This window comes from Eucyclogobius newberryi, unplaced genomic scaffold, assembly GCF_026437365.1.
Source record: "Eucyclogobius newberryi isolate DKJ021-1_F unplaced genomic scaffold, fEucNew1.0.hap1 SCAF_11, whole genome shotgun sequence".
NCBI lineage: Eukaryota > Metazoa > Chordata > Actinopteri > Gobiiformes > Gobiidae > Eucyclogobius > Eucyclogobius newberryi.
This window is the reverse complement of record NW_027315735.1, coordinates 24,238,506-24,262,319: the sequence shown is the minus strand read 5'-3', so window position 1 is coordinate 24,262,319 and position 23,814 is coordinate 24,238,506. Positions and strand designations below refer to the sequence as shown.

The following is a 23,814-nucleotide window of genomic DNA, read 5'->3' as shown; positions in this document are numbered from 1 at the left end:
TTCTCAGTTATGAGTAATACAATAAAGACACTTATTGAGTGACGTTACTCAATAATAATAATAATCATAATAATCATTATCATTATTATGATTATGATTATTATTATTATTATCAAAACAAGGATCTTGTACAAAATATAGCCATGCATTACGCAGTCACTCGCAATGGCTTCTTGCCATTGCACGGATTCTAGTATTGATTAAATGTCTCATATTAAGTACATAAATAAACAAACAAACAAACAAACACTAATGTATAACCAAAGTCCATTAACACTAGAACTCCCAGAGTAGTCGTTTCTACCATAGAATGCTGGTTGTCTTGGCAACACAAAAATAGTTCCATTTAAAAACTAGATGCTGTCATGGATCTAAGGCACCATAGGAGGGCATTTTTTCTTCTTTTTTGGTGTTTTATGATGCTTGGTATCCAAGTGTTACTGTTACAATACCGCCACCAACATTCTATGTTATGTTACTTTTAATGGCGGTTGGCAGCAGCCAACTGAAAAGGTGCAATTACCGCCACCTACTGTAATTGTACATTCTCTCTCTCTCTCTCTCTCTCCGTACCTTTTTTGGCTGCTAAAATTAACAAAACAACAACAACGTCTCTTTGAATGGACTCTGAGAGTCTGGATGTTTTAGCGTTAATCTCATCAATTATTATCCTTAATATAATGTACCCCGCCTAAGGCCCGAAGTCACTGGGATAGGCTCCAGTCACCCGCGACCCCGAAAGGGAACAAGCGGTAGAAAATGGATGGATGGATGGATAATGCATCCACGTGATTATCGCGTTTTTGGTATTTGACCAGTCTCTCTTTCCGTAACTGTAACTTCCGTTTAGAGGGACATTTCCGGTTCAAAAACCCATGCTCCAAGAACGTCGATCATTTTTAATCAAACGTACGCAAAAACCAAGGCCTAACCACAGTTAACATGTTCAAATTAGAAGGACTGGGACCAAAGATGGATCCGGAGGAAATGAAAAAGAAAATGCGACAAGACGTCGCCTCATCTTTAAGAAACTTTCTCGTTTACGTCCTTATTCTCCGAGCGAGTAAGTAGCAAGATGACATTGAACAAGAAAACACATTTTAGAACATTTTCAAACTCTGAGGTATCAAACGGGTGAATGTGAATGGTGTGCTATCAATTATGGAGAATGCTCAATGCACCGATGAATGAATGCACCAAATATATGCACTCAAAAGGCACTGCCATTACAGTTTATGATCACAGGTATCAACGTTAGACATTTAGTTATGATCTGTATTCTGGCGGTTAAAACTAATGTCCCTAGATGTGACTCATGCTTGAATAAAGAAATATGGATAACGGTTATATTAGCTTATTTTCTTTACAACAAATACATTACATAAACACAAAATGCACTTAATGTAAAAGTTGTTTATGTAGATTTTTCAATCAGGGAGCTGAATTGGCTCCCATCTTGACCATAAAATTGAAATACAAGGCATTTAATGGCATCCTTTTTACTACTGAAGTATTTAAATTTGCAAGAGCACATATTGCAATGCATAATTACTATTTCTAAGTAGTATAACGTGTAACCCATTTACATGACCAAATTGATATATTGATATGCTAACATTTCAAACTTGTTTTTGCGACTAAGGAAAATACTTTATTCTTTATTTATTTTGATACCACAGTGACTTTAAAAGTGCTCTTTTTTAGGTCAAGGTAGTTAGAAAACTGACTAACTGTCATATGCAACTGTATAATAACTAAATAATTACTTTTTCAGGAAAGGTTTGTTTATTAATGGTTTAGTATCAATACTTGCTCAAATGACAATCTAGTTTTAATACTAGTTTTGGCATCGAGTAGTATCTGATTTTTGATACTTTTGACAACCCTGATTGATAGTTGTTCTGTTTGTACTTATAGCTCCTTATGTGCTGAAGAAGCTGGACAGTATATGATTTGACCTCGAGGATCTACCCCTTTAGAGCATGTTATCTTCTTCACAAGAAGTTTGGACCAGGACCACCTTGACCGACCAGGAGTCAGAAGACCACTCATCTCTGGGATGTCTGAAAGTTGCTCTTACACAGCACCCTAAGGAATTGCATAATGTAAACAGTGTTGTGTATGTTTTTCTGTTTTTCTTTTCTTTAAGCGTTTTTGTCTGTAAATTTAAAACTAAAATCTATTAAATTAATGTTGGTTTAATTTGCTTTGAAATGTGTTGTTTACTGTAAAATAATAAGGTTAAAGTACTGGGCTATTGGTCTTCTTCTTTATAACCAGCCTATTGGGCAAAAAAAAGAATAAACACTTCAATGTTATGTGGATGAGGAGTTTTTCCTTGCCGAGTAGGGCTTGGGGTAACGAGATGCTCTGGGACAGTAGTCCATTTGCTTATTTGCTGTGAACTCTTGTTTAGCTGCTTGTCTTTTATTGACCAATGACTATTTTATTGTTTCATTATCTGTTTGGGGTGTGGCAGGGAAATGGGTCTGAAGCTATTTAAGTGTACAGTATGTGCGAATAGGAGAATTTTCATCAAAAAGTCTTGACACTGCTTGTGATGTCCCCCAGGGATCAATATTGGGACCCAAATGTTTTATACCTGTGTTATATAAATATAGGCCCCCAAACAAACCACCGTAATCAACAGAGCCAAATATGTTCTCAACTGCACTCTATTCTTCCATAGTTAACCTATTGTGTTGAAATATGGGGAAATCATAATGCTCCTATTCAGTTACCTTCTTCAGTCACAAAATAGGGCAGTGTGTATTACAGAAAAGACTTGATGCCACGTTCAAAATTTGATTACTCCAATATATGTTATTAAAAATGCATGATCCAGTCAAATCTTTATGCTGCACAGTTTGTTTTTAAAGCATTTCACAAGTTCCTACCACCAAATATTCAGACTTGAATTTCAATAATCATGTCTGCATGGCTATTGAAATTTTACACTTCCAATGGCAAGAACCACCAGGAGAAGCTTTTCTGTGTCTGTGTGGTGACAAAATGTCTGGTCACTATTATTGAGGTATTGATGAGCATTGTTGTAAAAGCAAGCAGCTTTTCTTTCACCTTAAATGTATTGTCTGGCACGTGTGGGTTGAAATAAATGTACTTCTTCCCACTCCATTTCAAGCATTAATGTTTTATTTTAAATAAATGTTTTAAGTCAATTTTGGACTTAATTTGTGGTACAACCAAAAGTGGTACAACTTTTGGCATGCAGCTCAAACTAAATTAAAATAACTAATCAAACGTTATGTTCAATTTTGAAAAGCACTGCGATGCAACTGCTGTTGTGAATCTGGGCTCTACAAATTATTTTACATCCTTGTCTTCCCAATACATGGATGTGTATTTTTGTTGTTGACCTTTTTAAGAGTAACTGAGTAAATAAATGAAGCTAACTGACAGCTGAAGCTACCTTTAAATTTGGTCTATTTCCAGACCCAGAAGTGCTCCCAAATTAGTTTTTATCATTACAATAACACACTCCTCCTTTGGTAAATCTAAAAAGCAGGCAAAATACTCTATAAGCAATTCAAGTACTTTATTAAAATAAAATACCAAGTGTTGGTAGAGTGTGTGCAATACAACCTCATCACCTGGAGGGGGCGTTGTTTGGCCAGCTCTGAGACTATAATGACCGCAGCTGCCAGTGCGCCCACCACACAATGGACAATAATGCTAGATGCTAAAGCGACCGCGTCTTGAAGATACACCGTCTACATTTCACCAAACACTTTTTGTATTTAAACAAGATGTGAAGAGGGTTCAGGGCGCAAAAAACGGGACGTCAAAGGCGGGAAACTATGCTCCATCCTTTTGCGCAAACGTTGGACTCGGCCCGCCCATACTCCAGCTCAGACTCCGCTGTGTCCGACACCAGCCTTTGAGAGCAGCATCATGCACGGGGAAATATAACTGGGAAAACAGAACGGAGGAGCCTCACAACCGCTGTTTATCCCCCAAACTCGACTCATGATGGATTTTCCAAGTCATTTCCAGCATATTTTCCGCCAGCTCAACTACCAGCGTCTCCATGCTCAGCTGTGGTGCGACTGCGTGGTGCTGGTGGGAGGTCAGACTTTCCAGGCCCATCGCGCCATCCTGGCCGCCAGCAGTTCTCACTTCAGGGCGCTACTCAGTTCAAATGACAGTGGAGATGAAGGAGCGGGCCCTAGTACGAATAAAACTGAGTGTGGCGCTCCGAGTGTGATGGCGCTTGACCCTGAAGTGGTGACACCCGAAGCTTTCTCCACGTTACTAGACATGATATACACTTCTACTTTGTCTTTGGGGAGCTCAAATGTTATGGATGTACTGTTGGCAGCCTCATACCTTCATCTCAATGCTGTAGTCAAAGCCTGTAAATTGCATTTGTCAAAGAAAAACTTCCCCTCTGCACCACCTAAGGGCTGGAGATCAGTGCATACTTTAGAGAGCTCCCAGCAAAAACGAGCAAGCATGTATCAGCAAGTTACATCTGGGTTGGAAGAAGACTCAGAGGAGGATGCAGTGGTGGAGGTGAGCCAGTCTGGAGGTGCTGAAGACAAAACGAAACCTTCATCCAGACACAAGAGAAAATCAGAGGAGCAGGTACTGTGTGTCAGAAAGAAACCTTCCACTGGATCTGGGGAACTATATAAAGAGTGTTCTCCCACTGTGAGCATGAGTCTACTCAGTGCAGAGGAGAATGGAGAGGATCTTCTGTCTCCTGATAGCCTCAGGTTCCCCGAAAGACTATGGGAAAGCCCGGGTGAAGAGGAAGACGAGATTGAGGAGAAATATGAAGCAACTAAAGGAGAGTCTGATGAGATGCAGCAGCCAAGTCAGTCAGACAGCAGCTTTGAAGACATCTGTAACTGGGATAAGGTTAATGGAAATAACAGAGACAATGTGGTAAAAGTTAAAGTGGGAGAAGAAGGTGTGGAGCACGAGGCCTCCATGATCACGATGGTTGAGGTGAAAAGAGAAAACATTAACTCTCCAGAATTAAAACCTGCTACAGATGACACATTACAGTGTCTGGAACATGCATCTACAAACCAAGAAAGTGTTGAGAAAATGACAGCTGATGTTGATGAAAGTATTTTAGGATCTCATCTTTGCACAAACCTGCACAGTGATGTACACAAAGGCAGTGGAGACACAGAAGATGATCCAGTTGGCCTTGATAGTTTATCTGACTTAGCATTTTCTTGTTTTCTTAATCCTACTACTGAAAGTGTTATGGGCGCTCTAGAGGAGGACAGCCTAGCTAGTCTGACAGCTGCTGCCACTGCAGCTGCAGCCGCCAGTGATGCGAATATGTCCATGGACAACAGTGCTTTGTGTCAAAATGAAGATCAAGCTAACTCCTCTTCAACACAATCATCAGACTCCTCTCTGGCTTTCCCAATAACGTCTGTTCCTCTGCAGCAGCTACTACCAACTCAGTCAAGCGGCTTTACTGATGCCCTCATCCTGCAGCCAGCCCCAAACCCTCTGAACGGGTACCTGAGCAGTCTGGGTCCTGGACTGACCCTAGAGGCATCTGTAATTCAGCCCTCCTCCAGTGTTAGTAAGAGCCGGGGAGCTGGAAACTCAGGAGTGACTGCTTTTCGCCGTATTGCTCCTAAAGTGCCTCCAGAATCTGAAATCAGTTCTGATCCTTCAGGTGAGGCTGCAGAGCGGCCATCTCTCACCAGAGCATCAGAGGACGTTCTGTCCAAGTGCAAGAAAGCAGCTGCAGAAGACCACGTTCTCTTGGTTGAAGGGGACAAAAAGTATGCCTGTAAAATCTGTTGTAAAACTTTCATGAACCTGACGGACTGTAAAAAACACATCCGTGTTCACACAGGAGAGAAGCCCTACCCCTGTCCGAAGTGCGGCAAACGCTTTAGTCAGTCGTCACATCTTTATAAGCACACAAAGAACTCGTGCCAAAACTGGAAAGATGATCAAGCCTTCTCCGATTCACTAACAACATAAAAGAAAGACAATTAAAGCCAGTTTTTCAAAAATATTTAGTAAAGTTTCGAAAAACATTCAATTTAGTGTTAACTTAAAATTGTGTCATGGCACCAGTACTCGGTGGTAGATGTTTTGTATGCCACTTTTACCTACAGATGAACATTGTGTGTGGTAGATAACTGATCAGATTACCAGCCTTCTATAAATCCACCCCAAGAACATTGTAGCTACAGCTGTGGGTTATAATAATTAATAATACATCAACTGACAAAGCTAATGTGCTACTTTTAATGAAACCCCAATCATGATCTACTGTATGAATTAACAAGATTTGAAACCTCTGAAATTATGAAAGAAAATAAATACTATTTTTGTTGCATTAGAATATACTGTATCGGTGTATTTTTCTTTAAATGTTTAAGCCTCTTTGATTTAAATTGTTTCCTTGCTAGATTAATGCTAATAAATACAGTACATAAAACATGTGCAATGCCCTATTATAGACTAGCGTACTACACATTGGCAGTGCATAGTGTTAGTTGCCAATTTTGTTCATCTGAGGTGTTCTCAAATTACCACAGATAAAAACAGAAACAAAAACCTTGAGGAGTTTGACTTAAACCTTCAGTTCACTCGGCATATCAGTGCCTTGTAAACCAGCCAGAAGATTGCGCGCTGCAAGAGATGACATGATGCCTCTTGTGGAGTAGGTGGCGCTGCCAATGTGTGGCAACACCACTGTCAACAGGAACGGGAAGGGGAGAAACAAAATTGAAAGACCTTAATGTGGAATCATATTTTTTTTCTTTTTTAACATGTACAAAGAGGGTTAACTTTGGCATACCACAGTTATTCAGCGTGAAGAGTGGGTGGTTTGTTGGAAGAGGTTCTGGAGTAGTAACATCCAAACCAGCTGCAGCTATTTGTCCATTCTTCAAAGCTTCATACAAGTCCTCCTGATTGACGACAGCTCCCCTGGAACATATCACACTCACTGTGTACTTTAAATGTTCCATGAATGTTGGAAGTAAACCTACCTGCTTGTATTGACAAAGACAGCAGTGTTTTTCATCTTGGTGAAGAAGGCCTTGTCACACAGGCCCTGGGTTTCAGGAGTCAGAGAGCAAGAGATGACGATGAAGTCACACTCAGAGAGGAGTGTGTCCATTGGCACTAAGAACAAATATATAATATACATGTATGCATTCTTGTAAGTCTGATTAATTGAGCCACAAATATTATATGTCTTTAGTCATACCAAATTCTCCATTGACCTCCGCAGCATGGGGCTTTGCATTTCTACCAGTATATAAAAGTCGTTTTACTCCAAAAGGCATGAGTCTCTGTGCTATTGCCATTCCTAGAGTTAAAAATGCACATTAAAGATTTTGAACAATAAAATCCTGTTTACATACAGAGCAAAACAGTGCTTCTGCCATGCTCCTCCATGGCAAAAATACTAACAAAAACTTTACACAGGGAAGAAAGAGGAAGATTAAAAAAACAATGCAGGGTAGTCAATTTTGTTGCAGTTGTGGACCTATTGTGGCCTTATTTAATTTTTTTAGGACTAACTACCTATGATGTGGTATGATACTGTGTTGATACCCTGCATGCCTTAGAGAGGAGTACAATAACGTTATGCTAATAGTATTGAATACAAATTTGAGAAATAACACCAACCAATGCGTCCAAGTCCAACGATTCCTACTGTACTGCCAGACAGACCATAACCACAGAGCCAAAGGGGTTTCCATGTGCTCCAGCCTCCACTGAAAACAGGAGGAGAATCACACTCATTTGCACCAACAACCACCAACCTTGAAAGCTAGAACTGTTATTATAGTTAATATGTTACATTCCACGACTGACTTTTTGGCCTCCTCCACTCCCTCCGGTAATCTACGCGCAGTGGCCAGCAGCAGCGCCACAGTCAGTTCTGCTGTAGCATCCGTTAGCACGTCAGGAGTGTATCCAACACGTATACCACTTTTAGGCAATAAAAAGACAAAACACAGCATTTTCAAGGTCAATAAATGTGAATTATATACTTTAAATTAACACCTACCGTTTTTTAATTTCATCAAGAGCCAAGTGGTCAAAACCAACAGAAAGAGTGCTGATAACCTTAAGGTTTGGCCCTAAAAAAGTTAGACATTAACACTAGCCAAGGCAATACAACAGATGCTGGTACATTTTTATTTTGGCTTGTCGCTCAATATTTATTGCGTTTACATTTCCCACGCACTAGTAGGGAGCTTTTTCTCTCATCATTTCTGTATCACATTGACATTTGAACTGTAAAGGGTCAAATACTTTACAAATATGTCACACTTCACTCTGTTATTGTGACAGGCCTGCACTTGTACACACATTCAATAGTATTTCAGAGGCTTTTAAAAAAAAAAAAAAAGTCTCAAGTTACCTGCTGCATTCAGTACTTCAGCATCTATCTTATCGGACAGTAGACACAGGATCCCCGCAGCTCCTTGCACCCCTTTGAGCAGCTCCGCCCTGGACACGGGCTCATCACTGTCCCACACAGACGCCTCACATCTGTTACCATGGAAACACAAAGGATAAACGCACATTCACGTAAACGCTAACGTAGATATTGCATTGACATATATCGTTAGGTAATGGTCAGGGTTTAAATGATGTGACTGCTTACAACGTTCACCCTCAGTACGGTCGATTCGTTTGAAGAAATAGTAAACAAACAAAAAAGTACTCACACTCCCGCTGCTGAGGAGAGGATTTGCATTCCCTCTGGAGGAATACGTCTAGTCACGAAAACCTTCATTATTTTTCCAACACTTTGCATCGGGCTTCAAAAACCTAAATACTTCAAGAGAGTCTGTCACGTCAGAGTGATACAGAAATGTACTTCACAAGTCTGAAAAAGTGAGAAGGGCAACACTCACGCTGCTCTTACCAGGAAGTAGTTCAACGGAGCAGTAATGCGCATGCGCGTTGGTTTTTATACGCGCTAATGAAAAAGCAGCTGGATGGTCGATTAATAATTTATAATACATTAATATTTACATATTTTTCTCATACAGCTACTCATGTATTTAATCATCTGAAATCATAATTTACGTAACATCTTTGTCAATTATTTAAGATAAATCTTAAAATCGAATGTAGCTTTTGAGAGGAATCATGCTCAACTTGTGTGATTTAATAGATTTACCATAATGATTTAATAGATTTGGAATTTTGAAGGTGACAAAAAGTATGCCTGTAAAATCTGTTGTAAAACTTTCATGAACCTGACGGACTGTAAAAAACACATCCGTGTTCACACAGGAGAGAAGCCCTACCCCTGTCCGAAGTGCGGCAAACGCTTTAGTCAGTCGTCACATCTTTATAAGTACACAAAGAACTCGTGCCAAAACTGGAAAGATGATCAAGCCTTCTCTGATTCACTAACATAAAAGAAAGACAATTAAAGCCAGTTTTCCAAAAATATTTATTAAAGTTTCAAAAAACATTCAATTTAGTGTCAACTTAAATTGTGTCATGGCACCAGTATTGGTAGATGTTTTGTATGCCACTTTTACCTACAGATGAACATTGTGTGTGGTAGATAACCGATCAGATTATCAGCCTTCTATAAATCCACCCCAAGAACATTGTAGCTACAGCTGTGGGTTATAACCCTCGAGTGCGGGGAATTAATTAATAATACATCAACTGACAAAGCTAATGTGCTACTTTTAATGAAACCCCAATCATGATCTACTGTATGAATTAACAAGATTTGAAACCTCTGAAATTATGAAAGAAAATAAATACTATTTTTGTTGTATTAGAATATACTGTATCGGTGTATTTTTCTTTAAATGTTTAGGCCTCTTTGATTTAATTTGTTTCCTTGCTAGATTAATGCTAAAAAATACAGTACATACAATACAGTACATAAAACATGTGCAATGCCCTATTATAGACTAGCGTACTACACATTGGCAGTGCATAGTGTTAGTTGCCAATTTTGTTCATCTGAGGTGTTCTCAAATTACCACAGATAAAAACAGAAACAAAAACCTTGAGGAGTTTGACTTAAACCTTCAGTTCACTCGGCATATCGGTGCCTTGTAAACCAGCCAGAAGATTGCGCGCTGCAAGAGATGACATGATGCCTCTTGTGGAGTAGGTGGCGCTGCCAATGTGTGGCAACACCACTGTCAACAGGAACGGGAAGGGGAGAAACAAAATTGAAAGACCTTAATGTGGAATCATATTTTTTTTCGTTATTAACATGTACAAAGAGGCTTAACTTTAGCATACCACAGTTCTTCAGCGTGAGGAGTGGGTGGATTGTTGGAAGAGGTTCTGGAGTAGTAACATCCAAACCAGCTGCAGCTATTTGCCCATTCTTCAAAGCTTCATACAAGTCCTCCTGATTGACAACAGCTCCCCTGGAACATATCACACTCACTGTGTACTTTAAATGTTGGAAGTAAACCTACCTGCTTGTATTGACAAAGACAGCAGTGTTTTTCATCTTGGTGAAGAAGGCCTTGTCACACAGGCCCTGGGTTTCAGGAGTCAGAGAGCAAGAGATGACGATGAAGTCACACTCAGAGAGGAGTTTGTCCATTGGCACGAAAAACAAATATATAATATACATGTATGCATTCTTGTAAGTCTGATTAGTTGAGCCACAAATATTATATGTCTTTAGTCATACCAAATTCTCCATTGACCTCCGCAGCATGGGGCTTTGCATTTCTACCAGTATATAAAAGTCGTTTTACTCCAAAAAAGGCATGAGTCTCTGTGCTATTGCCATTCCTAGAGTTAAAAATGCATATTATAGATTTTGAACAATAAAATCCTGTTTACATACAGAGCAAAACAGTGCTTCTGCCATGCTCCTCCATGGCAAAAATGCTAACAAAAACTTTACACAGGGCAGAAAGAGGAAAAAAACAAAACAAAAACAGGGTAGTCAATTTTGTTACAGTTGTGAACCTATTGTGGCCTTATTTCAATTTTTACGACTAACTACCTATGATGTGGAATGATACTGTGTTACTGTGTTGATACCCTGTATGCCTTAGAGAGGAGTACAATAACGTTATGCTAATAGTATTGAATACAAATTTGAGAAATAACACCAACCAATGCGTCCAAGTCCAACGATTCCTACTGTACTGCCAGACAGACCATAACCACAGAGCCAAAGGGGTTTCCATGTGCTCCAGCCTCCACTGAAAACAGGAGGAGAATCACACTCATTTGCACCAACAACCACCAACCTTGAAAGCTAGAACTGATTATAATTAATATGCTACATTCCACAACTGACTTTTTGGTCTCCTCCACTCCCTCCGGTAATCTACGCGCAGTGGCCAGCAGCAGCGCCACAGTCATTTATGCTGTAGCATCCGTTAGCACGTCAGGAGTGTATCCAACACGTATACCACTTTTAGGCAATAAAAGACAAAACACAGCATTTTCAAAGTCAATAAATGTGAATTATATACTTTAAATTAACACCTACCGTTTTTTAATTTCATCAAGAGCCAAGTGGTCAAAACCAACAGAAAAAGTGCTGATAACCTTAAGGTTTGGCCCTAAAAAAGGTTATACATTAACACTAGCCAAGGCAATACAACAGATGCTGGTACATTTTTATTTTGGCTTGTAAGACTTTCACGCTCGCAGAGTTTCCATCAATACATTTAAACCATAAATATATTTTATTTTAGTAGAAGACATTCATCTGATACTTCGTGTATTTGAACCCGAACCCATATAGCTTTATCATGATCAAAATCCCCACTTGCATAGGCCTGTCACATTAATAACAATATTAAGTTATCGTTCAACATTTGATGACGATGGAACAATAGTTTATGGTGCTCTATATTTATTGCGTTTACATTTCCCACGCACTAGTAGGGAGCTTTTTCTTGTATTAGTTCTGTATCACATTGACATTTGAACTGTAAAGGGTCAAATACTTTACAAATATGTCACACTTCACTCTGTTATTTTGACAGGCCTGCACTTGTACACACATTCAATAGTATTTCAGAGGCTTTTTTTTTAAAAAAGTCTCAAGTTACCTGCTGCATTCAGTACTTCAGCATCTATCTTATCGGACAGTAGACACAGGATCCCCGCAGCCCCTTTGAGCAGCTCCGCCCTGGACACGGGCTCATCACTGTCCCACACAGACGCCTCACATCTGTTACCATGGAAACACAAAGGATAAACGCACATTCACGTAAACGCTAACGTAGATATTGCATTGACATATATCGTTAGGTAATGGTCAGGGTTTAAATGATGTGACTGCTTACAACGTTCACCCTCAGTACGGTCGATTCGTTTGAAGAAATAGTAAATAAACAAAAAAGTACTCACACTCCCGCTGCTGAGGAGAGGATTTGCATTCCCTCTGGAGGAATACGTCTAGTCACGAAAACCTTCATTATTTTTCCAACACTTTGCATCGGGCTTCAAAAACCTAAATACTTCAAGAGAGTCTGTCACTTCAGAGTGATACAGAAATGTACTTCACAAGTCTGAAAAAGTGAGATGGGCAACACTCACGCTGCTCATACCAGGAAGTAGTTCAACGGAGAAGTAATGCGCATGCGCGATGGTTTTATACGCGCTAATGAAAAAGCAGCTGGATGGTCGATAAATAATTTATAATACATTAATATTTATATTTACATATTTTTCTTATACAGTTACTCATGTATTTAACCATCTGGAATCATAATTTACGTTACATATTTACCAATCAATTATTTAAGATAAATCTCAAAATCGAATGTAGCTTTTGAGAGGAATCATGCTCAACTTGTGTGATTTAATATATTTACCATAATGATTTAATAGATTCGGAATAATAAACAATCATGAGAAAGGGCGCTTTTTAAAATTGTGGCTAAAAAGTAAAGTAAAGTATAGTATCCCATATGAATAGGAAACAGGCACAGGAGTGTTCCTGAGACAAATATGAAGTTAGCAGCAGACTTTCTCTGCAGGCTCCTGGGCAGTCCACACATGACGTCAGTGTCGTAGTCGTCTGCATTTTCCTTGTTGCTGCTGCAGCTCTGCCCAGCCCGCAGCCCGTCTTCGCTTTTGCGCACAAAATGTAAGATCTCGGGCTAATGAAAGCGGCAGTGCGTGAAATATGAGCTGCTGCCCCCGTCGCGCGGATTATTAAAACTAAGACCAATAAAGGTAGGATCTGCGCCACCCGGCACTTTATTATCCCCGCGTCTCCAGCGGATTTTAGCTTTACTGAACGGTCTAGTTTATAATACACGCTGTCGAGCTTTACTCAGCGGCATCAACGTTTGTTTTAGGCTCGCAGCAAGATCAAACTTGCCCGATATGGTCACGTTTATCCGCCTGAACTGTTCAATTGCAAACGGGCAATGGCGTCAGGAGCCTTTGGTGTTACTTACATTGTTATTTAGCACATTTGATTTCTGACAAGTTATCTCCAAAGCTGTCAAATAACCACAACGCCTTATTAGGAAGACAGTTATTAAGGCGCATTAGCCTGCTTTTCTTTTCAACCAGGGACTCCACCCACGATTTTAGTAAATTATGTAATATTAAGTATAACCTGTTTGACTTTAGTTCACTATATTACGTTGCATTGCTTGACTTGTCATGATAATGTTATATATTTAATTTTGACCAGAAAAATGTTGTCCTTTTCAGTACGACGTAACTCAGGGCCCATTCACATGATATTTAATTGAGTATTTTAATTTATTTCACCCTCAAGATGGTGCTCTGTTGTACCTCATAAACCCAATTGTTGCCTTAAGGTTCCTTGAATGAGTGACGTCTTTGCACACAAGTTCAAGACCAAAAGGCATCCATGACTTTTTTGGTCAGATGCCCTGGAGCGGTCTACTATTTGTCCCCATATGATTTCCTCTTATCGCCGTGGCCATTCACTACCAAAAGCCTTTTCACGTATTTCTTCTGAACGTTTATGTAACCCAGAAATGTGCCTATTTGTGTGATGTGGTTTCAGAAGGAGTGAGGAACCGCCCGAGGAACCTTCAGGTCTTGTCCGGGCCTGTCCGCCGCTGCAGGGTTTGTACGAGAGACTGGGACCGTGCTATGGCTCTGTTGACTCTGCACCGGGCCCCGTCCATCTCCACTTCCTCAGTGAGTTCATGATACCTCGTCTTCTTATGCATCCACTGTAGTCTTCGTGGTAGTTTGGAAGTTAGACCCGGATCAGGACAGCAAAATATGGGAAATTACATGCAAATTAGGGTTAATATATATATCAGATAATGTCCCAACAATCGATCACTAACTTAAACTAAACCGGTTTGTAAAAAAAGTGTAAAAAATGAAGACCAAATCTAGACCGTTTATGTCACTTTTTTCGAATCCCTCATGGAAGATTGTTAAGTTTTTATTATATAACTCATGTAACTGTATCAATATCAGATAATACCCATATTTTCCGGACTATAAGTCGCACCGGAGTATAAGTCAAAAAATGCCTAATAGAGAAGAAAAAAAACTTATATAAGTTGCACTGGAGTGTGAAATGCGGTTGCAAGTGTGAAAATAACAAATAATATCACATATAAGTCGCTCCAGAGTATAAGTATAAATATAAGTATAAGTTGCACCTTGGCCAAAACTATGAAAAAAGGTGCGACTTATAGTTTGGAAAATACGGTAGATCATTTTAACCTAATCACATTGCCAAGACATTCCAGACAAAGCAATAACATCTCCATGGTAGCAGACCGAGCACAAGAAAAGTTACATAGTGCGCCTTTAGCTATACACTAGAGCTTCCATGTTTTTTGTGTCCGAACCACAGCCCTTCTTGATGTATTTAATTCCTCACAAAAACGGATGCGTCGGCTGATGTTTCAGATACCATAGGACGCAATTGTAAATAACTGATCAATCATGCAAATCTAGAGGTTTCCTAATAGCACAGTGTTGATTTAAACTGCTGATAAGTGAGTTTGTTCTGACCTGGCTGTGAACAAAGAGCTGGAGGAATGTGTGGCTGTCCCGAGCTGCATTCATCTCGCGTTGTCAGGGAATACCTCATTGTGTGACGGTGTTTAACCCCCGAATGACCTTTGACAAAGTTTCACCTCTGCTCCTCAATTCATTCAGAACGCATTTAACCATAATCTGCATTTTTCAAATTCAAAACCAGCTACAGTTTCATACTTTGTCCACATTTTTCTTCCCATAACATGTTTTATCTGCTTTCTTTCCTATATCATTTTGTTCCCTCTCTTGGCCCATATCTTCTCCTCTTCATTTTGTTCCCTCACTCTGTCTGGACTTGTCAGTTGCGTAACAGGTAATATTACTGTCTCGAGTCTCTTTCTTTAAGCTCTTGTTACTACATCTATTTACATGCCTGTCGCTCTCACTCTAATGTTTTGTGTTCTCTTTTTGTTCCACCCTGTGTCTTTCCGTCATAAAGTTCACAGTTAATTCCTTATTGTCCTACTCTTCCTGTGACTATACTCTCCTTTGTCCTGACGTTCTGTTTGCTAAATGACAAAAGCAAAAAATGAATCACAGTTGTTTTTTTGTTTTCTTGTCTCAATAGGAAAAAAATAAATAATAATAAAATAAGATAGCTTTCAAAAGTCATGGGTTTTAGCTTTTCTTGTTAATTGCTAAGGTAACTGTCCTAATTTATCATAATTCTGAAACCCATGGATTATTTTCCTATAAGCATAACCTTATTTTCATGAACATAAACTATACAAACGTTGTGGACCCAAGCTGATCATTAACTGTAGCATTATGACTAAATTATCAGTAGAAAAAAGTCAGAACTAATCACAAAACAATCCATTAGAGAACTTGTGACAAACTGGTGCCTTACATAAAGGACACACACACAGGATCAATTTGTGTTATTCACTTGTTTTGTAAAACCTTTATTTTTTTATTTTTTAGGATGACACTATCCAAAGAAGAGGGAGACTTCAAAAAAGGTACATCTTTTACAAATATGTTCCTTTGCCAACTCGTGCAGTGTGTTTTAAAATATGGACTTGCTGATCGTAGGGAGAGTTTTGCGCTGGTGAAAGGTGCTGTCCTCCTGATCGAAGATGAGCCCAGTGAAGGGGATTCGTCTCCCACTCTCAGTTCTCCAACAAAACAAAATAACAGCATCTCCAACGTGCAGCACAGACAACTCCATGCAATGGTTGAGCTGCTCCGACCAGAAGACACCATTAAGCTGGTAAAATACACAGTATAAAGTGCATTATGTGAGATATGTCTTGGTCGAATTACGTGCAAAGTTAATAAACACCATGCTACTACATTTTAGTAAAGTCACATGAGGCCAAACAGAGTGAAAGATTATTTTAATACTTAATACTAGTATTTATCCAAAGCATGTTTTGGTCTCTTATTGCGTTTTTGGTGCCTGTTCTCTGCCACTCACAGGCGGTGCAGCTGGAGTCTGTCAACCCTGTTAAAGTCAGGTACCTGATCATTGTGTCCACACTGGGAAACAAAGATGAAAGCATTCTTCTGGGCATGGACTTCCCCGATGTCGACAGGTGAAACTAAGTTTTATCACTCAAGCAAAGCACATTTTAACATTTGGATTGCAAAAGATGACGTGCCGCTCCTTGGTTTGTGGCTTCTGCAGCGCTCAGTGCACCATCGGCCTGGTTCTGCCCATCTGGAGCGACACACAGGTGTACTTGGATGGAGATGGGTGAGAATAAGGATTTTCACAGGATTTGTTCTCAGCTGCAGCACAGATGGTGGAGCCCACTGTCTGGGACTGTGGCCAGTGATAAATATGAATGTGTAATGTGCTTTATATGAAGCTCAATCATTGCTCATACATCACAGTTGTCCTGTCACTCCTGATCACTTTTACATAAGCACTGCATGGTCCATATTAACTGACACTAACTGACAATAATTGATTTAGTCCTGCTGTTTTAGTTTTTAGTAGACTAGGATTTCTATTGCACTGTGTTACATAAGCACGTCCCAATATAACATTTTCGTGTTAAAATTATTGTGAGGAAAAAATGTGACAATTATTCATAATTTCTGAGACCATGACCAAACAACAGTGAAATCTTTTATTCTCTTTCATTTTCCGTTGTCTATTACATTACTATTCCTCTAATTCGTGACCAGCTTTATGAAATCAAACTTTCTGAAAATAAAATAAATGTGACACAAACAGGCAGATGGAAAAAGTACTTTAGCTGTATTTTATGGACTATAGTTTGAAATTAAAAGACTTGTAAAATACTCTTATTTTACAAGTCTCTACTTATTCTTATCTGGTGACCTGAATAATCACAATACTCGATTAACCAAATAATCTTGACATCCCTAATAAGCACTAATAGTTAAGGGCTACGAGTTGTTACCGCAGTGATTCAACATTACCTCGTATCACATGCTTCTCTTAAAGTGCGCGTTGTAGATTGTGGTTGAGGACAATGCAATGTCTATTGAGGGTTGAGTCGGTTCATTGCTCGGGGCCGTTGGAGAAGCTGCTGTCACATGTGTCGCGCGGGACATTTTATCACGCTCTGTTCTTGTCGCTTCTGCACATTCATCCCAAAGTCACACCTACCACTGATCCAATTAGATAGTTATTTGCATATTCATCACTCAATACCAGGACATACGAGGGTTTTATGTAATTGTATATCTTGGTAACGTCAACTTTTCTGTTTAAATCCATGTCATCTTCTTTTCCCAGCGGCTTTAGCGTAGCCTCAGCTGTGGAGACCAGAATATTTAAACCAGTGTCAATGCAAACTATGTGGTGAGCTCATTCAAAGTTCTTTCATTGTAAAATCAACGTTGTGCACATGGTAATAACGTCTTACCACTACTACATCGAAGGTCGGTGCTGCAGGCGCTGCACGGATGCTGCGAGCGCGCCGTGAAAACCGCGCTGATCCCAGGCAACGGGTTGGAGTGGGCCCAACACTATCAGCAGCACATCGAGTCCGACCGCTTCTGTCTGAACGAATGGGAGGCAATGGACGACCTGGAGTCGGTCAGAAAGGACAGTAGTGGATCGAGGTGACACACAAATTCAAATCTTGTTTCGTGACATTTTGACTACTTTGTGGTTGCTTTGGTGAACGATTGACGCTGGTGTCTGTTCTGTGGTTTCTCTTTGGACGTTTTTGTCTCTGCCTTCTCTTTTCTTCATAATTGCACGCTTCCTTTGTTTTGTTTGAAGTTTATTAAAAGTATTAATATGTGTATTACATTTATCTATACTATAGTAAAACAAAATACAAACATGTGTTGCTTTTTATAGTTCTGAAGACAGAGTTTGCACAGAGAAGCTCATAAAGGATCACCTCAGAGACATCATGATGACTGAGGACATGGACAACCTCACGTGCAGAATGGTGAACACACAATATATTATAGTAATGTAATTGTACCATGTTGGTGTTTCAGACATGGGAAATTACCTTGTTGCTGTGTGAGTTGTGCTACTCCAGCTACTGTAAAATATATATGTGCTGTAGGTCAGTTGCTGCTCAATGAGTGCAAATGGCTGACTACCCAGACAGCTCCCTACCCCCACCAGTGGCTGCGGTTACATACACTTTCAAAATATGTTTATCATCAGACTTTGGGGTTATACAATTATTAAAATGATATGTAAAACAGCATCAACATCTGATTTCTCTCCGAACATGGTCCTTCTGCTCCATCAAATCAGATTTTATGGTTTAAAATCAGATAATAATCAGATTTTGATGTGAATGTAAACATCACCACTATTGGGGAGTAACTAATTTGGTAACTTTTTTTATAACGCAGTAATCTTAAACACACATTACAGCTACTTGCCCTAGTAACGTTTTGTTACTTTTTCAAAAAAGTCTGTGTAATCCATTGAACTGTATCGTAAGCAGTAAAAAAGTTGTAGCACACAGCGTTACCTTTTGGTGACAAAACAAATACAGTCTGGTTTATTGAGGACTGTACACTTCGCCTCTGCTTCTGTTCATCTGAAAATAGGCTGAATACATGTCATGCTTTTTATAAGTTAGTTCCTCAGTTTTTGTTTCCTTTTTTTTGTTATGTAATGTATACTAATCAGTAATCTGACCAACTCTGTCACCCTCAAACCCTGAGCAAGGGGGAAAGTTTGACATGATACAAAAAAGCTAGAGAAATCCATTGGTTAAATCTATGTAATTTTTTCTATGACTTCTTTATTCACAACTACAGATACATAATGCTCTTAGCACCCGACTTGGCTTCGACATCAGACCCTACAAAGAGTACATTGACAATGAGATCCTGGTCACCTTGGCTCAGATGGACAAACCTTCCCAAATCTTTGACTACCTTTATCTAGTAAGTACTGTTTTGTTTTTGGGTTTTTTGACTAAATACATGTTAGAATGTGTGTTAGTTTTGGTCTGAAAAAGTGACAGAAATGATCTTTCGCCAGAATACAGTCATGTGATGTGACTTCCCTTTTTGTGGGGCATCTGTTTTCAGAGTGATAGAGAAGACTAGACCTTGATAATTACTCTGACACTCTGTATATGTTTTTGTGTTTAACTCAGGGCTCCGAGTGGAATGCAGCAAATCTCGAAGAGCTGCAGAAAAACAAGTCAGTGGCATTTTTCTGGCAGTTATTTGCTTGAAACCTTAAAAATGTCACACATTCGTTTGCTCTGTCAACACTGAGTTACTTTTGTGGTTTCAGTATTGGGTACATTCTAAATGTGACCAGAGAAATTGACAACTTCTTCCCTGCATTATTCACTTATATGAACATCCGAGTGTATGACGTGGAGGAAACTGACCTGCTGTCGCACTGGCCCGATACATACCGCTTCATCAACAAGGCAAGGTATAAAACTCCTCAGACCACACCCAGTACCATGAGCTTTAATGAAAGTTTACAGTTGTGCAGTAAATATGTTTGCTTGTAATAATTTTAAAGCTCTAGTTTAACGGCAGGTTGTGGGTTCAGATGAACTCATATATTATTTTGCAAAAGAGTATTATTAAATTACACATTGAATCTATGTAATGAGTGAAAGGTTGTCTAAAATGATACAGCAGCTCATTTTAAATTTTAGCAGTGGCACATCTCAATCAACTGCTTAACAAGTTTGTCTTGTATGTTTAATAATGACAGAAAAAGCGGGCAGGCACTGTTTGTGCACTGTAAAATGGGAATATCCCGCTCATCTTCTACTGTGATCGCTTATGCCATGAAGCAGTATCACTGGCCACTAGATGTCGCATTGTCCTATGTCAAAGAACAACGGTCCATCATCAAACCCAACGAAGGCTTTATGAAGCAGCTACAGACCTACAGCGGTATCCTCCTTGCAAGGTAAAATATTGAAAAAACAACAACAGTTTTAACCCTCATGTGATCATTCATTTACATGATAAAATTTGTATTGTAGCCAACAACGCCACAGCACTCTCTGGAGACGGAAATCAAGAGAGGCAAAAAGGCAAAAATCTATTGCCAAAGAGGCAAACCAAGGAGTGGGAGAGAAAAAAGATGAAGAAGATGAGCGCCTTGATGAAGATGAAGATGAAGAAGATTCAAGCAGTTCAGAGGAGGATGAGGATGAGGATGAAGAGGTGTGTGTGCCTATATAGCATAATCTTAGCATTACCATGACTTACTTTGATATGTGAAGAGTATTTACTTATGTTTAATTTGATAGGTTTTCAAAGATTTTGGTAACATTCCAAACACTCAACTGGACTCTACAGAAACACCAGGCACTAACCCTTCCATCACAGTCAGTGAGCCTGGCAAGGTATATCTGTAAAACCATGAACATGAGTAAACTGGGCCTGTGTCTGTTGTGATGTAGTGCATCTATAATTTTTTTTTTCTTTTAGGTCCTCCCTAGTGTTAATCGCAGTGGCAGAATGAACCTCTTCTCTCTCATGCAGTCTATTAGTGAGCTGGACGATGACCATCAAGGAAGCGAGAAGGTAAAGATTTTAAAAGCTCATCCCATTTCTGCCAGGCTAGATATAGTATAATATAATTTCTTTATGTAGCTCCCAGGCAGTCCCCGGCGCTCTCCAGGACAGAGGAGGCGGAGTCTCATCCGACGAGGTCTCACTCATCAGAGAGACTGTGTGGATGTTTCACCTGAGCCACGAAGCCTTCAAGATGCTGATCTAAATCAGTAACAGGTTTTGAGAACACAAAAAGGAAATTAAAGCAGCAACCAAAGGAGAACTTGGCATTTGAGGGCATGCCACAATAAAGAATACATTGAAAACATATTTGATGGTTAAAAAAGTTATCTAATCTGAATTTCTAAAGATTTATCTGGTTCTATCTACAGTATTTTGAAGGTGTGTGTATTAGCTGAGATTGGTGTATATAGACTTATATAAAATATATACTTCTAATGAATATCTGTCTGATCCTTCATGTAGATATCTGTCATGAGCTGTGTTTATGGTTCCAAATATCTATGCAATGTCCAACTGCAGTCTTGTGGCTATTTGCTGCCAGTTAAAGCTACAAAATTAATCATTATCAGACTTAGTTTTCTGTCTGGACTATTATCCTGCTAAGTGCATTAAAGGCGGAGTTGAGGCCAGTTTTATGGCACAGGCCTGTTGCCAAATCATATGTGCAAATATGCCAAGAACTGTGTTGAAATGCATTATTTTCAGCCTAACCAATGAAAACATGTCCAGGCCACAAGTGCCTTTGACTGAGAATGGCGAGACTAAATCGTGTGGTAGTATTATGCTAATTGCAAGTGTAGTGTATCTTTCTTGTTTATTGCATGTCTGGTTCAGCCGAGTGTCACTTGGGATGCATGCTATGTACCATGATGAGAACAAACTGTTTTTTTTTTCCTATATTTATTTTGTCTCACTGATTGAGGTAAATTATAAATTTTCTATGTTTCATCTGCTGATGTGGAGTATCTTGAATTCATGCTGTTCTTTTGTTCTTGTCATGTATGATTCTTTTAGAGTACATGCTCACCAGATTGGGCTCATCATGCACTTTGTCATGTTAAAAATGACACTGTTCCCACTGCCTGAGCCAACATCACGCTGTACAGAATGATTGTCTTTCTGCATCTCACAAGCACTCTGGGGGATGATAATTTATTTGACTCTATATAAATGTCCCTTTTACTTCACAATGTGTGTGAAATAAACAATTTACAATAAAGGTTCTCTTTCATTGATTTACGCAAAAGGTGCCGATATTAAGTTACCATCCCACACCAAACATCTGTAAAAATATGTATTTGTCCTTTATTTACCTGGCATAGACACATTGGCATTTTGGATCTCTGAAAACCTACAAACCTGAGAATGAGCATGTAAACTCCACACAGAAAAGCCCCAACCCCCTGGTATTCAAACCCATAACCTTGCTGTCCACTTACCGCTGCCACTGAGCCCCCATAATGATTATAATATTTCCTGCCCCTGCTTTGTGATTTGAAACCCATTAAGCGTGTAAGTGTGTTTGACTGCAAATAAACACGTGGGATAAATTTAGTACGTTATATTTATTTACAATTTAAGACAATCACAAACATTATGTACCAATATATTTCCGTCGAGGTTCACTGAGAATAATCCCACCATTTTTCATTGATTTTCTGAAATACTGCACCTGAAACAACATCTGTGATCAGAAACAACACTTGTGAAGAAACATTCCCAACTGTTAATGATATAAGAGAGATATTTACAGCGTCCGAGCGGTACGTCCAGGGAATGGCTCTGTACACCATCCTTGTGATACCGGCCTGTTGGCACCTGAGGGCCAGAACCTCACCAACAGCCTGAGCCGCGGCCACACAGTTTGTAGAGGGCAGCTCTTTCTTCAGGGCCCACTCCTTGGTGGAACAGGAGAGCACTGGGTGAGGAGAGACGGAGGAGAATACCTGCGCCGTGACATGATGCTGTGTGCGGGAAAATACTAATCTGAAAGGAACAAAACAAAATCTAATGATTTACGTTTATAAAGAACTATTTCTTGTCACTTAATTGCTGCTGTAAATGTTGCGGAGTGGGAAATATTGACTAGAATTAATATCTCAATATGTTTTTATTATTAGCGCAAGAACTATTCAAACAATATTTTCACAATACGTCAGGAATATGCCCAAATCTTCCAGTTAATGTGTTGGTTGAGGTTCAAGTCTTGCACAAAATGTTAATAGACCATACAATTATCCAGGAAAGGGCAGAAATATAACTAAGCCCTTGTTTGCAAGACAACACTAAAAGTTCCTGTTTAAGTCAGCTATTTTGCAGTCATTTTTTATAGTACAGTATACACTCTTGCGCTACGTGTAGATTAGTACCTGTGATAAAACTCTTTGTGAGGCCAAATGGTTTTCCATCCCCGGTCCTTCACTGCCAAAGCCATTTGCTCCAGGTTCCTGGGGTTTCTATTAACGAATGTGGGGTTCACGGCTTCATTTTGCTCCACCACGGGCTCTGCTTTTGGAGCGGCCAGGCTCACACATCGAGCTGACAATAACATATACACACATATATTAGAGACTTGTTTTCGTTTACAGTGATTATTACCACAAACATATTTCACCTGATTGTTGGGAGGCATGTCGCTGAATGTGACCCAGCAGCACCCGCACATTCCGTGTCATTTCCCTCAAAGCCATGTTATTTTAACTATGTCAACACAACATCCACAGCTAATTAGATTGGTCTTTAAAATAGCATTAAACTGCATAAATCAAATCTACTAAAAACTATAGTTCATCTTTACATGATCTGAACAAGCGAAACGCCATTTTGACATTCTAACAACATCCGGTCATTGTGTTGTTACTTTGTGAGTGGTCC

At 39.4% G+C, this 23,814-nt stretch overlaps 5 protein-coding genes and 1 pseudogene across 6 annotated transcripts; 3 read left to right on the top strand and 3 right to left on the bottom strand.

Moving 5' to 3' along the window:
• The first annotated feature begins 826 nt into the window (after positions 1-826).
• On the top strand, positions 827-3,195 carry tomm5 (translocase of outer mitochondrial membrane 5 homolog (yeast)). The gene is made up of 2 exons (XM_072433622.1): positions 827-1,063; positions 1,918-3,195. Exons 1-2 carry the CDS (start codon positions 943-945, stop codon positions 1,950-1,952), a joined length of 156 nt encoding a protein of 51 aa, XP_072289723.1. The 5' UTR covers positions 827-942; the 3' UTR covers positions 1,953-3,195.
• A 444-nt stretch (positions 3,196-3,639) lies between these two features.
• On the top strand, positions 3,640-5,999 carry LOC140354568 (zinc finger and BTB domain-containing protein 5-like). The gene has a single exon (XM_072439614.1). The coding sequence runs from the start codon at positions 3,988-3,990 to the stop codon at positions 5,977-5,979; it is 1,992 nt and encodes a 663-aa protein (XP_072295715.1). The 5' UTR covers positions 3,640-3,987; the 3' UTR covers positions 5,980-5,999.
• LOC140354570 (glyoxylate reductase/hydroxypyruvate reductase-like) lies at positions 5,997-8,912 on the bottom strand. The gene is made up of 9 exons (XM_072439615.1): positions 8,697-8,912; positions 8,387-8,517; positions 8,030-8,102; positions 7,834-7,950; positions 7,645-7,733; positions 7,220-7,321; positions 6,999-7,134; positions 6,806-6,936; positions 5,997-6,699 (listed from the first exon to the last, which is right to left on the bottom strand). The coding sequence occupies exons 1-9, from the start codon at positions 8,783-8,785 to the stop codon at positions 6,578-6,580; spliced, it is 990 nt and encodes a 329-aa protein (XP_072295716.1). The 5' UTR covers positions 8,786-8,912; the 3' UTR covers positions 5,997-6,577.
• A 570-nt stretch (positions 8,913-9,482) lies between these two features.
• Positions 9,483-12,521, bottom strand: LOC140354567 (glyoxylate reductase/hydroxypyruvate reductase-like; annotated as a pseudogene).
• A 1,460-nt stretch (positions 12,522-13,981) lies between these two features.
• On the top strand, positions 13,982-21,171 carry ssh3 (slingshot protein phosphatase 3). Of its 2 annotated transcripts, none has more exons than XM_072439613.1 (16): positions 13,982-14,118; positions 15,907-15,944; positions 16,018-16,195; positions 16,405-16,520; positions 16,613-16,681; positions 17,696-17,761; positions 17,842-18,024; positions 18,269-18,362; positions 19,198-19,326; positions 19,542-19,588; positions 19,685-19,831; positions 20,123-20,323; positions 20,400-20,583; positions 20,670-20,765; positions 20,851-20,946; positions 21,016-21,171. In XM_072439613.1, the coding sequence occupies exons 1-16, from the start codon at positions 14,071-14,073 to the stop codon at positions 21,148-21,150; spliced, it is 1,827 nt and encodes a 608-aa protein (XP_072295714.1). In that variant the 5' UTR covers positions 13,982-14,070; the 3' UTR covers positions 21,151-21,171. The 2 variants fall into 2 exon arrangements, with proteins under 2 accessions (XP_072295714.1, XP_072295713.1); XM_072439612.1 differs by having other exon boundaries at positions 20,400-20,589.
• A 1,305-nt stretch (positions 21,172-22,476) lies between these two features.
• mrpl18 (mitochondrial ribosomal protein L18) lies at positions 22,477-23,803 on the bottom strand. Its single transcript, XM_072433609.1, has 4 exons — positions 23,555-23,803; positions 23,310-23,478; positions 22,692-22,926; positions 22,477-22,612 (listed from the first exon to the last, which is right to left on the bottom strand). The coding sequence occupies exons 1-4, from the start codon at positions 23,628-23,630 to the stop codon at positions 22,535-22,537; spliced, it is 558 nt and encodes a 185-aa protein (XP_072289710.1). The 5' UTR covers positions 23,631-23,803; the 3' UTR covers positions 22,477-22,534.
• Positions 23,804-23,814: the final 11 nt, after the last annotated feature.

Coding starts and splice junctions, on each gene's coding strand:
- mrpl18 (XM_072433609.1), bottom strand. CDS start 23,630: ATGGCTTTGAGGGAAATGACACGGAATGTGCGGGTGCTGCTGGGTCAC. Junction 23,479..23,554: donor ACATGCCTCCCAACAATCAG/GTGAAATATGTT, acceptor TGTTATTGTCAG/CTCGATGTGTGAGCCTGGCC. Junction 22,613..22,691: donor GGACGTACCGCTCGGACGCT/GTAAATATCTCT, acceptor ATGTTGTTTCAG/GTGCAGTATTTCAGAAAATC.
- tomm5 (XM_072433622.1), top strand. CDS start 943: ATGTTCAAATTAGAAGGACTGGGACCAAAGATGGATCCGGAGGAAATG. Junction 1,064..1,917: donor CGTCCTTATTCTCCGAGCGA/GTAAGTAGCAAG, acceptor TTGTACTTATAG/CTCCTTATGTGCTGAAGAAG.
- ssh3 (XM_072439612.1), top strand. CDS start 14,071: ATGGCTCTGTTGACTCTGCACCGGGCCCCGTCCATCTCCACTTCCTCA. Junction 17,762..17,841: donor GTGTCAATGCAAACTATGTG/GTGAGCTCATTC, acceptor ACTACATCGAAG/GTCGGTGCTGCAGGCGCTGC. Junction 19,589..19,684: donor GAAGAGCTGCAGAAAAACAA/GTCAGTGGCATT, acceptor TTGTGGTTTCAG/TATTGGGTACATTCTAAATG.
- LOC140354570 (XM_072439615.1), bottom strand. CDS start 8,785: ATGCAAAGTGTTGGAAAAATAATGAAGGTTTTCGTGACTAGACGTATT. Junction 8,518..8,696: donor CTCTCCTCAGCAGCGGGAGT/GTGAGTACTTTT, acceptor CCATGGTAACAG/ATGTGAGGCGTCTGTGTGGG. Junction 7,135..7,219: donor GGAGGTCAATGGAGAATTTG/GTATGACTAAAG, acceptor ATTTGTTCTTAG/TGCCAATGGACACACTCCTC.
- LOC140354568 (XM_072439614.1), top strand. CDS start 3,988: ATGATGGATTTTCCAAGTCATTTCCAGCATATTTTCCGCCAGCTCAAC.